The 14,440-nt window shown below is 47.9% G+C and overlaps 1 protein-coding gene across 1 annotated transcript in view; it reads left to right on the plus strand.

The window, feature by feature from the left end:
- The window catches only part of PRKCE (protein kinase C epsilon), a 324,332-nt gene that overhangs the window by 133,419 nt on the left and 176,473 nt on the right, over positions 1 to 14,440 (plus strand). Inside the window, exons 3-5 of the mRNA XM_023512137.1 lie at positions 212 to 246; positions 1,508 to 1,593; positions 5,498 to 5,627. Of these exons, the coding sequence (XP_023367905.1) occupies positions 212 to 246; positions 1,508 to 1,593; positions 5,498 to 5,627 (251 nt within the window). The remainder of the gene's footprint in view (positions 1 to 211; positions 247 to 1,507; positions 1,594 to 5,497; positions 5,628 to 14,440) is intronic.

The following is a 14,440-nucleotide window of genomic DNA, read 5'->3' on the forward strand; positions in this document are numbered from 1 at the left end:
CCTTCCCCCTCTCCCAGTGCCAGCGCTGCCCTCTTGTGGCCTTCTAGAAGGAGGCATTTTAAGGTGCCTGCAAGCGGAGGTGAAACCACCCTGCTCTGTGGTCTCTTAATCAGTGTGATGCGAGTAGCAGCCAGGAATGCCTGGCTTTGTGTGTTTGTTTTCTGACCATGAAAAATTTCACTGTTTTAAAAGATTGTATTCTTCTTTTCAGGGGTGTCATAGGAAAGCAGGGATACCAATGTCAAGGTAAGAGGTATTTTATGAACTAAATCTTTGGAGGGCTTGGTTAGATGCAGATCACTAATGCTTATAGGAGGCATGTGCCGGGTTTGATGACATTCAGAGGCTTTTCAGTCTGTGAAGCAGGACCCTGCCTTCTTTGTCCCTGCCTGGCCATCCCTCCCACATGCATATATGGGCACACATACAGAGAAGGTACCTTGCAGGTATTGCCTACCTCCAGGTATCCCTGTGGTTTCAGCAAGACCCAATCCATGCAGCCCTGTGTACCAGCTGCAGCAGATAGCACTTTCCCTCCTAATAGGAGACACGCTGCTTCAGGGAGAGGCCATCTGCAGGTCTGCTTGTCCTCAGCCACACATGTTCCCTGGCAGCTCTTCACCTGCTTGTTTAATTCACTTCTACTGAATGCTCCTTGCTCATAACTTCTTCTTGTCTCTTGCATGAATCGTTAGCTCTTAAAAACTTAAACCTCCCTTAAAGCTATTGAAGATTATTTTGTTTTCCAGTTAATTGACTACAAATGGAAGGTTAAGTTGTACAGAATTGGAGGGTGGAAATATGCTGTGGTCATGTTGAGGTTTCCCTGTGGTGAGGGCAGGAATGCTGGTCCATCTCTTTGCCTGATGCTGTTTAACTTGGGTCTGACCCTTGGGGGAACTTGGGCAGGTTCTGTTGGAGGTAGCTGTGTCTTTCAGACAATGTGTGTCCAAACAGATACTTACTTCTTGGCTACCTGTCACCGCACTGCCCCATGACACTAGAGACAGAGCTACCAGTCACTCCTTATGGACATTTTCAATGCAGTGAGAACTCTGAAGTTTGGTGTATCAGAGCACAACCAGATAGAGAAGCTGCTGAGCTTCTGTGCCACCTGCTGCAGTCCTCCCTGTCACATTAGTCACCCCAGCATGATCCTGAGTGGAGCACGAGGCAAATGCACCTTTAATAGGCAGTTTTCCATGGAAGAGCTGGGAAGAAGTTGTTCCCTGACCTTAGCATAAGGAAGTGAGAAAATTGACCAGTTAGAGAAGCCCGCCAATGCCCTTTGACTATACACTGCTCTCCAGAGCAGGTAGGAAGCCCTGATGGCTCTGGTGGCAGAGCGTTTTGAAATAACTGCATAATGGGCTTTGGGGGAGGGTACTAAGGCTCGGTGACAGAAGGGGCATGGCTCCCCTTGTCCCTTCTCCCAGACCTGTTTAGACCCTGGGATGGACACTCCCTTTCCCACATCACTCAGCCTTCCCATCTTTGCTGTTTGCAGTCTGCACCTGTGTGGTCCACAAGCGGTGTCACGAGCTCATAATCACCAAGTGTGCTGGGTTAAAGAGGCAGGAGACTCCTGACCAGGTAAGTATTTGTGACCCGGAAGCACTGGGCTTCCTCACTACCAACACTTTTCTTCACTTCACTGCCTGCTCTGTGGTTCCCGAGAAAGCCTCTCTTTGAGACCCCACCACTTTCTGTGTGGTGTTGATCAAAACCAAAGGGAGCTGTCCACCGTCTTCTACGTGAGCGGAGCCTGTGGGTAAATGCAGCTTCAAGTTGGTCTTGTCCCTCTGGGTGTTATTATGCCAAATGTGGTGTGATCCCAGAGCTCAAGCCAAGGAAAGTGTGAATAGTTTTATTTCATCATCTCATCAGAACACTGACGGGGCTAGCTGATGTGCCACTGGCTCCATGCTGGTAATAAACAGTGATAGAAATGGGAATCTTATCTTTAATGAGCTGGAACTGGAGTGCAATGAGCAAATCCCAGGAATACGAAGGGAGGGGAAATAACCACAGTTACAGTCAGCAGTCCTTAGGAATTTAGCATGCCCTGATTTAAGTAGGCATTTAACATACATTATTTAATCCCACAATGACCCAGTGTGGTAGATGTTATCATTCTCAAAATAAAACAGAGAAGCACAGAGAGGTCAAATTAACTTGCCCCAAATCACACAGCTAAAAGCCACATTCAAACTTGGGGTCTGTCCCAGAGTCTGAACCCTTGGCCACTGTATCCTGTAGCCTCTTAAACTCAGGGCTGTGAAGGAAGTTGTTGGGATAAGAAAACAAGAAAGTGCAATGGTGAAGCTAGCTTTCTCCTAATCGAGTGTTTGGGAGAATGATAGTGCCACTGGTAGACTGTAAACTTTTTCAAAGAGGACAAGTATGAACATGGGTATAGGTGTTAAGTGTTCACAACAATTGATTTCAAAGGCATGCTTTTAATTCTACATGAAATAATACTTATAATTGCAGGCTATTAGAGCTGGGGAGCAGAGAGAGGGTCCCATCATCTGGGTGAATGATGAGGAAGGTCTACAGTTTAGCTTCCAGCAAGAATGACTTACTAAATTCAACCAAATACATCTTGGTATCTGAGGCATTTCCCATCTTCTGTCTCTTTACTTTCATACTGTCTCAGCAAAGAAGCAAGGGACAAGGCTTAGATTGAGCCTTCCATGCCCCTGCAGGGCAGACCGAGCCTGGAGTGCCAAAGTTCACAGGGGTCACCCGTCATGGTTACAACTGCAAGCCAGCACCTGTGTGTCCTTACTTCTACGATCATGGCCCCAGGTACCCTGTTAGCCTCATGACTTTTATAAGAAAGTGAAAGCAAGAGATGGCCTGCTGTCAACCTGTCTGTCTTCCTGTGGATGTTCCCATGAACCTTTACTGGCAAAGTCCTGTGTGGCAGGCACTGTGCCATGTCCCATGGAAGTAAAAGAGTACAGGAGTCCTGCCCTCAAGGATATCACAGGTCTCATCACCTGTGGGCCTCTGCAGGTTCCTGAAGCTCTTCTACTCTTCCCTGGAGGGAAGAGTCCCATAAAAGTCTCTGCCATTAGGGTTGAAGGGCTGACATTTGAAATGCTAGAACCCAGCTTCACCTGTGACCTAGTTCTTCTGACCATCCTTCCTGGCATATCAAGCAAAGAAGGCTCCAGTGAGGTGTGTCCCCTAATTTGGCAGGTAGCCCAAGGGTCAAATTGCCAGGGATTGAAGAGGGGAGGCTTTAGGTTTCCTAGCTGAGCAGACTTGCCACCATCTCATGCTTCCTAAAGTCAGTCTCCTGTAGTGCCAGAATGTCTGGGCCACTGGGGCCACGGGCAGGCCCTCTGCTAGAGACCAAACTTGGAGTTCATTCTCTGTCACCACCTTTAGTGTGATACCTGTGCACACACGTCCTACACAGGTAGCCTTGAACACTACACCTTCCCCCATCAAAGGTGCCCTGAGGTCAGGCTCCGTAAATATTTGGCACCAGGAGCCCCAGTCAGTGAGTTCCCCCATCTTGTGTCTATGTTAGCTGAGCACTCACCCCCTCCCTGCACTGCCAGCTGTGATAACCAAGGAATGTTCTGCCTCCCTTTGTCACTTTCCTCTTTTTCTTTTTTAATCTCACAGTTCTGTCTTTCTGCTTTTATTCACTCTGTGTTCCGAGTCTCGCTCACCCCTTTGCTTCTCTGCCTTCCCAGCAGGCGTGTGTGTGCTTCCGACCGGCAGGCGATCCATCTTTGTTTGGCGTCTTTGTCTGACTCTGTGCCCGGCTCCTGCGTGGGCTCCTTCCTCCTCCCACCATTCTGATGCCTCAGAGTTTGTAGTGGTCCCAATGGAGGGCCTCACAGTGCTTTGCACCCCCGTGCTGAATCTCTCAGTCACCTAGGACAGCTTCCCTACCTCCCACCGTAGTCTGTCTTTCCTCTGTGAGCCCATCCCTGGGACACCAGGACTGTATCCTCAGAGATGTGCCATGTCTTTGGGATTGGCAGGAGCAGAGTGAGCCCAGTAATCTCACCATCCTCAGCCATAAGGCAGGCCACTACAGACTTGATGTGTCTATATTCACAAATAGGCATACCTGAGCTATGAAACAGGGCGGAGTATAATTTTTTTCAATAAATCCTGGGAATCCTGTGCCCAGGAAAGACCCTAACTGATAGCCCAAGTGTCTAGAGCTTGGATCAGGAATAGGATCAGCTATTCCTTGGAGCTGGACGATAGGGAATGTGGCATGAAGTCCGTTGATGCGGAGTGCACATGACTTTGTGCTTGCCTTCAAGTCCATGCTCCTGTCCAGCCTTAGTCTCTTCTCTCCTTAGTCCCCATGGGAGCCTTTCACTCACCAGGGAGCCAAGGCCTGGCTGGTTTGTTGAGTGTCATCCACTCTCTAATTCCCAGAGCAGCGAGAGTGATGTCCTTTGCTGTTCCATAGAGACACAGTCAGAGGGTCACTCTGCGGAGGGGCAGGGATAGCCCAGGGAGGTGGCCCATGCTAGAGACCCCTTGCTTCTGTGGGGCACTTCATGTATCCCACCTCTTCCCCCACTCCTGGCTGTTGACGCCATCATTCTGTGACATTGGGGTGGGGAACCATCTTTATTTGCTTGGTGAGAAATCCAAGGCCCCAGGATGTCAAGAAGCCTGATGGAGACCCTCAGATGGTTTGTGGCAGCCCCGCCCATGGGTCCCACACCTGGGCTCCTGTCCCCAACTCCTTCCCCTTCCATCTTGCCACCTTCTCTTTACCCCTTTAAAATACTCAGCAAGAGGCTGATAGTGGGTAAAAACCTGGGTCTGAATTCACACTTGTGGGGACAGAAGCCTGTTTTTGCCTCTCATTGGTTTACAGGCATAATCCTTAATCCCGCTGTGTTTCATTTTCTCATCTATGAGGTCAGGGTGACGATGGGCCTGCCCCCACAATGGGATGAGGAGGCCTGAGATAAGGTGCCTGGCCATGCGTGTGGTCAGCACTGACACCTGAGCCTCCTAAGTGTCACCACTGCGCATTCAACCATTTCAACCATCTTTATCCTAATTGTTTTTAGTCCTAACTGATGTCTGACAATTTCTGTGACACTGTACTGAGTTCACATGACTTTGTACCCGATCCTGTGTCCACTGCGGAGTTGCCAGAAGACCCTTGGTGGGGGGGGGGGGGCGCCTTCTGTGCACAAAGCAGCATTGAAGGCACAGTGACAGCTCATGAGATGAGCAGCTGAAGCTGAGGGCTGTGTGCTGTGGTTGTTCAGAGGCCTGGGTGGGGCAACCTGGCCTAGGGCGCCAGGAATGAGAGCAGGGCCAGGATGGAGGCTTTCTTTGCCTTGTTTCTCAGCATGGCTTTCAGAGCCAAGCTCTGGGTTCTGCAACCTACAGTGACATACAGTCTCTGGGAGAGAAGTTCTGTAAGAGTCTGGTGACAAGTGCTCTGGGGCAGAAAGGAGCTCGGCGGTGACCTTGTGTCTTGCCATTCCTGCAGGTGGGCTCCCAGCGGTTCAGCGTCAACATGCCCCACAAGTTTGGTATCCACAACTACAAGGTCCCCACCTTCTGCGACCACTGTGGGTCTTTACTCTGGGGCCTCTTGCGGCAGGGTTTGCAGTGTAAAGGTAAGTTGATGCCTGCCCCGCCCTCGGAACCTGAACAGCCCCGCCCCCGTTTCTCCTCTTTGTAAAAAATCCTTGTCTGTCCTTGTAGCTTAGGAAGGAAGTTCCAGATTTGGCCGAGGACAGAGCATGTGCCCTTGTCAAGCCCTCAGTGGTAATTCTGAGCATTTGTTAAGCAGTCTCTAGGCAGAGACCACCCAAAACTGTGTGGTGGGAAGCACCAAGGAGGAGGAGAAGGCATGACCCCCTCCTGCTACCTTTTAAGACAGCTAACAAGTGGGGAGACAAGATGAGTCTACAAAAATAAAGAAATAATTTAAGAAAAGATACATGGGAGCAAAAGGGAAGAAAGTTTTCGGAGTTAGGCTGTGAAAGTAATCGACACGAAAAGGGGGGTCATGACCTGTGGTTGAGAGCTTCCCCTAGCTGTGCTAGGACACTGTCACCTAAGGTCCCTTGTTGATCCTTCATAGACTAGGAACATAGGTGCTACCACCTCCATGTCCCTGGTGAGAAACTGAGGCGCAGACACTAAGTAACTGCTCACATCACACAGCTTATTAGTAGAAGTAGGATTTGAACCTTGACTCAAGTTCCTTGTTTCCTGTTCTGCCCGTAACCTGTCCACTCAGATAAGCGTGCTAATTGGTATGGGAACGGCACATAATGTGGGGGGAGGTGGGAACCTATTTTGGGGGTTGGGAGAGAGTGTCCAGTTTTATAACCTGGCTCAGCCTGCTCACACAAGTTTGGACAACCATGCACTATTGGGCAGGAAGATTGCATGGGCATTATTTAAAAATAGTGTTTTATTTGTACTAAATATGGTAATAAATAACCATTGCAGAAAAATTAGAAAAATAGGTGATAAGGAAATAAACAGAGGACAGACAAAATCGGTAAGTGAAGGAATCCCAGCAAGGAATTACAAGAATGGGAAGTAAGGTAATGGCTGATGTGGGAGTGAGGGGAGTAATTTACTGGGGGAAGTGACGAGCTCCCACTGGGAGGATGATGCTACCATTTCCTGAGATGGGGCTCCACAGGGAGGACAGGGCTGGAGGCAGAGGTGGTAGAGGTGAGTTGGGGACACGACTGTGGGAAACATCGGAGCCATCCAGCTGGGGACGTTCTCACTGACACTTGGGGCAGGAGTCTATCTAGCCTGAGCATTTAGAATTTGGGACTTAATAATATCTAAGTAGTAGTTAAAGCTCTAAAGTAGATGTCATTCTCCAGGGTTAAGTACCTTGTGTTTGAACAGAGAAAAATCAAAGATAACACACTGGGGATGGGGCAGGGAGGGAGAGCTCACCCGCAAGCCCCGGCAGTGAGAGGGAGAGCCAGCCCCGGAGGAGGGAAAGCTGTGAAGAACGGCACCACGGAAGCCAAAAGAGTTGAGTCTTAGAACTTAAGAAGTAGCCAGTGGTACTAAGTGCTCCCACGAGGTTAAGATGAGACCTGAAATGTGAAATTGGATTTACCGAGGACATCACCAGTGACCTCAGCAGGCACTGTCTTAGTAAACAGTGGGATGGAAGCCCACGTGCACAGGTTGAAGAGAGGATGGAGAAGCACTTCCAGAATGTGCCAGTCAGGGACAGGCAATGGGAAAGGAGAGATTGAAGAGCCAGGAGGGAGGAGGGACTGTTGACAGCAGGGAAGAGGAGGGGGCTAGGATTTGGGGAGAAAGATAAATATCACCCCCCACCATGGAGGGAGAACCTGGGGCCCAGGCCTGGGTGTGCAGATGGGTTTCTGGTGTCAAGGGTATAGCAATCCAAGGAGAGGCGTGGGCAGAATGGTCTCCTTAAGTTTTGAATCTGTTGAGGGCGTTGTAAGGCAATTTCCCTTTTTTTCTGAAATAGGAGGTCCTTTTTGAAGTTGAAGGAGAAGTGGGGTGGGGAAGGCACACGGAAAGTGGCAAAGGTTGGAAATTGCTGTTGCAGAAGTGAAGACATCCTGACCTGGACATGGGGATGTGTGGTTGACAACACCCAGTGGCTGTGTGAGCCTCCCACCACTCTGGAGGCGAGAGGGAAGCCAATCCGGTCTCCCTTCAGAGTATTCTTGCTAGCATGGGACTCTGAACAAAATGGCTTGGCTGAAACTGTTTAGGAGAGACAAACAATAGAAGAAGATGAAAGAAAGTTAGTGGGAATTGTGAATGTTTTTAGCAGAGGAGTGATGCATTTTTGGAAAGATGAATGTGGTTCCTGGGAAGCAGAGCCTGCTCTGGATGGGACTCTGATGAGGCGATGTCTGGTTCTTAGTAAATTCTTAATGATTGATCTATCTAGGGAATCTGAATGAAGATACCATCGTCTCATAAATATTGATCTTTCAAGAAAGCAGCCCAGACATTGCTGGTAGGGCCATGGTAGGGCCTGGAAGAAGATGGGGCCCAGGGACAGTGTATTCAGCCCTCAGTGGGCAGGAAATATTCTCTCTAGGGTTCAAAGACAGAAGGGGGAGAATGAGGATGCCTGGAGCAAGGATGTCTGTTCACGGGAGCCCAGGAACCTGGAGGGGAGTCAGGCCACCCAGAGGCTGAAAGACAAAGACTGTTCAGAATTCAGGATCCCCAGAAAAAGTGCCCAGACCGTTCCTCTTCTGTTCTGCTATTGTTGTGACTTGGCTGTTTTCCTCTTGCTACTATCGTCTTGTGGCGACCCTACGTCTTTTAATTAAGAAACTTAAATTTTTAGAGCAGTTTTGGGTTCAGTTCATAACAGCAAAATGTTACGGAATATGCAGAGTTGCTGTATCCCACTTCCCGCACACATGCGTCCCCGCCACCAACACCCACCAGAGTGGCTCATCTGGTGCAGCTGATGGACTTGCACCACCCGTCATTACCACCCGAAGCCTGTAGTTTACCTTAGGGTCACTCTCGGTGTTGCAGGTTCCATGGGTTTGGACAAACATGCAGTGACATGTATCCAACAGTACAGTATCATACAGAGGAGGGTGCCCTAAGAAATCTCCTGATTCTATAGAAATCTTTGTTTTCCCCTAAATCTTTTTGGCCTTGCAGACTCCTTACCCTAAATTTTGGCTCTGGCTCCTTTTGGGCCTTTTTATGTACATTGGCTGCATGGATATTTATACACATGCTGTATTTAGTATCTTTTGCTACACTACAGATTATCCCAAAACTTATTGGTATAAAACAACTGGTATTTTCTCAGTGTTGCTGTGTGTCAGAAATCTGGAGAGGGGTCGTGGCCAAAAGATCCTGGCATGGACCTAAGGGGCTGCTTATGCCCAGGTCTAAGCCTGCTTCTGTGGCTGCGATTACTAAGATGAATCAAGACTTGATGACCTGCATAGGTCTCTCAGCAAGACCCAATGGAGCTGGATGTGAAATCTAGGTAATGAGGCCTGTGCCTGGCTCAGAGTGGTGCCTGTCTACCCCTCCTGCTCAGGAAGGCTCAGCTGGGTTTTCACCTTTACTAGACCTGGGCTGGAGTCCTGGTTGCACGGCCCTGGTTGGGGATCAGCCATTTGACCTGCTGGTCTCTGGCTTCAGCCTTATTGCCATTCCCACTCCTGGGAATGGGTTCTGATATTTTCAGTAGAACAGGTTTCTCAAGAGTTCAGGTCTACAAGGAGTGATCCATGAGATTGTCCTCATCACTCTCCTCATGGCCTAAAATTGCCCAAGCCACACAGGTTCAAGTGTTGTGTGTATACTTTTTGAGGGACAGCCCCCTATCAGCACGTAAAGGGAATGTGATTACTTCTGTTTTGCTGACAAAGAAATGGAGGACTGGTGAGAGTGGGACACAGAGAACTGTGGGGCTGCCTGTGTCCTTGAGGCTGTCCTTCCCCTGCCCAAGGGCCAGACCTTTGGAGGATGCTCTCAGAATTATTAGGTAGCTGAGCTCCTTAACCAAGGGCAGGAAAACACTGGAACTAAGCAAACAGGCAGAATATATCTTTCCTTTCTTTTGTTTTATGATTCATGTACCTGCTGTGTGATTCTTTCTCCAGACTCACTCATGGCTCTATCCGAGCACATTGTTAAACAGCGCAGACATTAGCTTCCAAGGTTCGGATGTGAGCATTGTTTAATCTCTGGGGCCTTTGGATTCTTTGCATTCTCCATTTTCAAGGTGTTACCGTCTCCAGCCTCATGATCACTGGCAGGCTGAGCCTCTCTCGGGCCCTTTTCCACCTGTGTTTTATTTTTCTTCTGACACATGGAGTCAGTTATTCCTGGAAAGAAAAGATGCCCAATGCCTTATGATTGCCATTTCCTTTTTTCAAGGAGATCAAGGATTCTCACCCACTGCACCCCACGCTCACATCTCAACACACTCACACTGAAGTCATCAGACACCCAGGGAGAATTTCACAGGAAAGCCAGATCTGCTCACGGGGATTGTAGTCGGCCCTGCAGGCACCTGCAGGATCCCTGTTTTCTTCTCTCTCTCTCTAGCGTGGACCATCTGCACCTGCCTGTCTACCTGGACAAGGGCCAAAGCACAGGGAGGAAGGTGCCTCTGGGAAGGCGTGGCCTGGACATTCCTAGTGAATCACTTTCCCAGCTTCTGCCTCTCTGAGATCTGTCTGAACAGCCACTCTGCTCCGAGATTGTTCTGGGTGTGCTAAGGGGCAGAGCATCACCAACTCTCCAGGAAGTAATGACCCAGGAGGCCCCTTTGGGGTTGGTGGTCACAGGCTAGGAGTTAAGGGAGCTGCCCTGGTTCACTTACTGTCTGCCTCAGGGATCACAGGCAGGTCACCTTGGCTTGGTGCCCCTTGCTTTTAACCTCAATAGCCCTGTTGCCTTCTGAGGACAGTAACAGAGTGACCTTAGCCACGTACCTTGTGGTGGCTGTGCAGAGCCATAAACATGAAGGCATGTCTGCCTCCTTTTATCCCTCCCTTTTTTCCTGCTTATAAAAGGTATTTTGGATAGTTTTAAAACACCAAAAACATAACAAATAATTTTTTAATTTTCAGAAGTTCTGAAAATGTCCTTTTATTTTTAACAACTAGGTCCCTTGTCATACCTTCTTTTTATTTTTAGAATTGTAAAGAGCACAATACATAAATATATCCTCACTGTTCTCACTGTAAAAGATTCAAGCAAGACTCAAGTTAGATCTATAAAAAAAGTCTTTATATTTTCTTTCCACTTCCACCCTTAGATTTAACTGCTACCAAAATTTTGCAATGGGTCCTTTCTGGCTTTTTTATACACATTTGCTGCATGGACACTTGTATTCACAGTGCATTAGTGTCTATTGTTGTGTATCAGATGATCCTAGAACTTACTAACACAAAACAGCCAATGTTTATTTTCTCAGAGTTTGTAGTGGGTCAGAAATCTGGATGCAACTTAGTTGAATGCATCTGACTCACTGTCTCAGAGGATGCAGTCAAGCTGATAGTTGGGCTGTGGTCTCATATGAAGGCTATACTGGAAGAGGATCCACTTCCAAGCTTGCTCGCATAGCTATTGACCAGAGACAACAGTTCTTTGTCATGTGGGCCTCTCCATGGGACAGTTCACAACATTTCAGCTGGCTTCCTTCAGAGCAAACAAGTGAGAGAGGATGCCCAAGACATAAACCAGTCTTCTATAACTTAATTTCAAAAACAATATCTCATTGCTTTTGACATTCTGTGCTCATGAGAATGTCAAACATTGGGTCCAGCCCACACTCAATGGGAGGAAATTACATCAAGATGTGAGTACTATGAACCACCTTAGGGGCTTCCTACTACTCCAGTAGCTCCATCCCCACCCCACAAATGTGATTGTCTTTTCTGTGGGGTCTACCCTGACCACTTTCAGAAAATGAAGCTCTCATCTCTTACCTCCAATCACTTCCTCTGCTCTTTTTAGTCATAGCACTTACCACTTTCTAATGCTCTAAATTACTTATATATTTCTATTTCTCTCCATTAGGATAGAATATAAGCTCCACAGATACAGAGATTTGTCTGTTCTCTGCTGTTGCCCCACCACCAAGAACAGAACCTGCACATTGGCACTCAATAGATATTTAATCCTGTATGCATTGTTCTATAATTTTCTGACAGTATGTCTTATAGTATTTCTAAGGCAGTACTGAGAAATCTTATTTTATTCTTCTTAACAACTGCTTAAAAGTCCACATTATGGTTGTTCTATGGATTATTCAAGTACTGCCCTTTTTTTTTTTTTTTTTTTTTTTGAGACAGAGCCTCAAGCTGTTCCCCTGGGTAGAGTGCTGTGGCATCACAGCTCACAGCAACCTCCAACTCCTGGGCTCAAGCGAGTCTCCTGCCTCTGCCTCCCAAGTAGCTGGGACCACAGGCGCCCGCCACAACACCAGGCTATTTTTTTTTGGTTGCAGCCATCATTGTTGTTTGGCGGGTTTGGGCTGGATTCGAACCCACCACCTTAGGTATATGTGGCTGGCACCTTAGCCACTTGAGCCACAGGCGCCAAGCCAAGTACTGCCCTTTTGATGGATATTTACTTGTTTCTGTGTTGTCACTATTTTAATTTATGCTACCATAAACATCCTCATGTATGTGTAAATAGTTATAGAAGAAATATTCCTAGAAGTTCAACAGTATCTTTGAGCCCTTGACTTTTTGTCATTGGATTACGCACACCTGTAATCCTAGCACTCTGAAAGACCGAGATGGGAAGATTGCTTGAGCTCAGGACTTTGAGACCAGGCTAACCATATAGCAAGACCCTATCTCTACTAAAAATAATAAAAAAAAAAATTAGCTGGGCATGTGGTGGGTGCTTATAGCCTCAGCTACTTGGGAGGCAGGAGGATCATTTGAACCCAGGAGTCTGAGGTTGCCATGAGCTTTGATAAAGCTACTAAAGTCTTGTCAGCTAGCAAGGGCTACAGAGTGAGACACTGTTTCAAAAACAAACCCACAAAAACAAAAGACGAGCAAGGCTGTGTGGTCAGGAAAGGCTTTTGCCAGGAGATGGGGATTGAGCTGTACCTTGAGGAAGAAGAAAGATCTAGAAAGGAGAGCAGGGAGCAAATGCTATAGGAGTGCTCTTGTTGATCCTTTGAGGTGCCATGTGGCAACGCCTAGGGACCATGACAAATGCCTCCTGCCTTCCACATGTAGAAGGTGAGCTGATGATTCACTCTGAGCTCTTGTCTGAGGACTGCTGAGCAGCAGTTGTGGTTCTTGGAAAACCCTGAGCAATGGTTCCAGTGTGAGCAGGACTCCCAAATCTCTTTCTAGTGATACTGGCTCAGCAGGACCACAATGAGCCACACACTGACATCCTTATCCTCTTCTGAGACTCTACAATCAGTCACTCTGCCCCCTACCTCTGCCTACTTCTGTTACACAAGCAAGCAGTTTCCTATTTACAATTGTTTGTTCTCTGTCTCCCAGCATGGCATGACCTGTTACGCAATCAGCCCATTGCCCTGGCTTACCCTGCAGGACCAAAGTACCCTAACATAAATTCCTATGGCACATATGGGTCTAAGTGTGTCCTCAGGCATGCCTTCATCATTGTTCTCAGGTTGTTGGCTTGCTTTGGAAGAATTCCCTATAGCCTGACCCACCCTTGTTACAATGCTAGCTTTAATCTGAGCTATATAGAGGGTGGAAAGAGGCAAAGTCTCTCTAAATGACAGTAGAGTGTGTAATAGATAATGAAGGTCAGTGTGCCCAGCCCTACCCCGTCTGTCCTAAGAGAATGGTGCTGCTACTGCTGTGCCACCCAGCACATAATAGGTGCTCAGCAGGTATGTGGTAATTAGCTGAGTGTCGTAGTGATTGTTCTTTTATTTATAAGAGCTTCTGGCAAAGGTGCTGTGTTTCTTAACACAGCTTCATCCAGGTGACACCAGGGAAAAGGAGCAGTAAAAAGCGCCTTGGAAAGAGAGGCCTTAAGGGTAGCCAGGGCTGTGAGAGGGTTGGCAGCCCAGGACTACTGGCCTTCACCTGGCTGTTCTCTGTAGTGAAGGAGTGGGGGCCTTGGGTGTTTTGGGCCACATTAATGTAAATATGTCAGATCTCTTTTGGTTCTAGTTGGCACACCTACTTTTCTTTGCTGGTCTGCAGCCTCCTGGTAAACACCCCTGACCTCTAGTGTGACCATTGTGGCTGCCTCCCATAGCCTGGCATGTGCCCCTGACTTTTGAAAGCACTTTCAGAGTCACTGTCTCATGTTATCCGTTTTTCCTGGTGTGTGATTGAGATTTTTTTTCCCTTACATATGAAGATAGATGTGTAGCTCTCCCAGGGAAATAAGAGTTTTTAAAAAGTGAAGCCCTCAGAAACTATTTCTACTTTGCTGACCTGCTAGTCCAAGTTGTTTTGTCAAGACAGGCAAGCCTAGCATCTCAACACCAGAGGGCGCTGGCGTTTAAGTTATGCAGACCAGTTGTCTGTCCTTGCGGGCAAAATCTCTCTTAATTTGGTTTATTTATTTTTGCCCTTGCTGTTACCTCACAGAGAGGCAGAGGAGGGCCATCATGGGGTTAGTGGAAGAGCAGATAAGGTGAATGGGTCTCAAGGGCAGCTGTTGCTAAAGGGGTAAGACAGAGAATTCCCAGCAGAGTGCTGTTGCCTACAGTATATTACCATCAGCCAGAGGATTTTCAAACCATCATTAGCAGCAACTCCATAAGTGAAGACAGTGCCATGTCCTGGCTGTGGTGGTGCTTTCCTGTTTGGTTCTGCTGCCTGAGAAAGCACCTTCCCTACAGCATGCCCATCCTTGCCTTCAGTAGCCCAGCTGAACCCTCCAGGTCTGGCTGGGGGTGGGGGTCAGTGCTGTCCCTCTCTTTAGGCCAATGACCAGGTTAGGCAGAGGTCTGCCC

This window comes from Otolemur garnettii, unplaced genomic scaffold (genome assembly GCF_000181295.1).
Source record: "Otolemur garnettii isolate 467f Iridium unplaced genomic scaffold, OtoGar3 scaffold00024, whole genome shotgun sequence".
NCBI lineage: Eukaryota > Metazoa > Chordata > Mammalia > Primates > Galagidae > Otolemur > Otolemur garnettii.